Here is a 1,894-nt window from a genome sequence, read left to right as displayed (position 1 = left end):
GGGAGAAAAGGTAAATAATAAGTCCTGCGTTGTCAGAGAAAAACTTAGTTCCATCAGAAAACACTCGTTTAGCCATTTCTTAATTACATATTGAAAGGATTATTACGGTATTCTAATTGTAATATTTCATATTGATTATTTTTGCAACATATACTTCACCACCAAAGGTTAAAATATGCTATAAATTATTATTTGGTCTACGTACTAAAGTTAAAGCCGTTAAAAAAAAAATCAAAGCCTTGGATTTACACTCTCTGTTACACAATATGGCATTTTAAAAACATTATTCATGATATTTGAAAATTGTAAAAATTAGCGTGTTCAGCACTGAATTTGCTTCAAGAAGATGCCCTTGTTTCAGTATCCAAAATTTCCGACAACTGGAACCTTTCTCCAGGCACACGCAAATACAATATTGATTGCATGACTGATCGTAAACAATATCACCCTTATCGCCTTATCGACAGAGTCATTGACAGGTTGAAAGGGTTTATAATTCATTCCATAGACTTGAATTAATCATAATGTTTTAGACCGTCCACTGGCATAGCTGCCGCTCTTTACTCGTTGTAAAAAACTTTCCTGCGAAGCGTGCGCACCATGGCAGCCAAAAATGAAGGGCAAAAAAATGCGCCTCGACGTGTTGGAATCTGGCGCACATCAGTTTTTGGGCATATGGAGTTATTGGTATCGTCTTAAAGCCTGTTCATTTGCTTTGCTTTGAATGAAAAAAATATCTTTCAATCTTGAATAGAAGTCGAGATATTTCTGATCGAAGGAGTGTGGGGTCACTGGGTTCAGAGGTAAAGTTAGCGAGAAAATGGCTGCCAAAGTTTTGGTGACTTCCATAGCTTGAGTGTCCTTGAAAACAGAAAATTTACAGTTTTTGTTCCTTTAATCATTGTTTTTCGGTATAATCAACACAGAAATGTGCTTTCAAATTTTAAATGGACATAAAAGATACTGAGTCAAACATTTTAAAAAATCGATAAAAATTGCCATACCAGGAGACAAAATGTCGTTTTTTTCTTTTAAATATTTTGACGATCGCTCGATTTTACCACGATGCCACACATATGTGTCTCCCTTTAGTCGAGTGCGAGTGGCACTTTTCTTTCCCACACCCTTTATTTAGCACCAAAACTAAGTCAAATGGTGCGCTCCAAAATGGACAGGAATTGCTTCAAAGAGCATGATCTAGATCTAGGATATTATTTTCTTTTCCTTCTTTTCTTCTTTGTGTTTTCCCGCTAGATCTCAGTGGTAGTCGACCGCTAGCTCTTCAACCTGCAGTGCAACAGTTTTTTTAACGTATGTGACCGGTGTTTCCCTCCCTACTTTGTAGGGCCATCTCCTTCCTACTTCCTTATCCCTCAGTCTTAGATGACTGTTGCGGCACCAAGGATGATCGGACAACGCCATTTTTCCGTTCTTCTCTATTTTCAGCCTATCGGAGGCCTTCTTTACCCAACTTTAAACTTGTCAAATTCCGTTATGCTGTCTTCCCTTATCTCTTTTTGTCTGGGCCCTCTGTGATATTATATTTAACGTCTATAGACTCACCAGTTCTTGTCGCTCTCGGACATGCAACAGGTCGGCTCAGCGTTCTCAATGCAACAGCGAGGCAGGTCTTTGGACTCGCAGTGGTACACGTTACCGTCCCGGTCTCCCAGGCTGTCGTCTCTGTAGCACTTCTCTCCCACCACGACTGGGGGTGACAGTGAACAATACAAGAGAAACGTTAGGTAAAAGGAGGAAAAAACTGACATAGAATGAGAAAGAAAATGTGTTCCCAACATGTACGTGCGCCACGCACTCATAACACCCACGCCACGCCCCTGCCCCAGTACCTCATCTTTCTTCTTATCCCCCCAACAATAACAACAACAACAAG

General features: G+C 40.0%; 1 protein-coding gene across 1 annotated transcript in view; it reads right to left on the bottom strand.

The window, feature by feature from the left end:
• The window catches only part of LOC101850982, a gene marked incomplete at its 5' end in the record, with an annotated part of 13,997 nt that overhangs the window by 9,630 nt on the left and 2,473 nt on the right, over window positions 1-1,894 (bottom strand). The window contains 1 exon segment of the mRNA XM_005105853.3: window positions 1,564-1,708. Within this exon segment, the coding sequence (XP_005105910.1) occupies window positions 1,564-1,708 (145 nt within the window).

Source organism: Aplysia californica, unplaced genomic scaffold (assembly GCF_000002075.1).
Source record: "Aplysia californica isolate F4 #8 unplaced genomic scaffold, AplCal3.0 scaffold00496, whole genome shotgun sequence".
NCBI classification, from domain to species: Eukaryota; Metazoa; Mollusca; class Gastropoda; order Aplysiida; family Aplysiidae; genus Aplysia; species Aplysia californica.
Note: the sequence above shows the minus strand (reverse complement) of the source record. Positions and strands in the feature narration are given on the sequence as shown.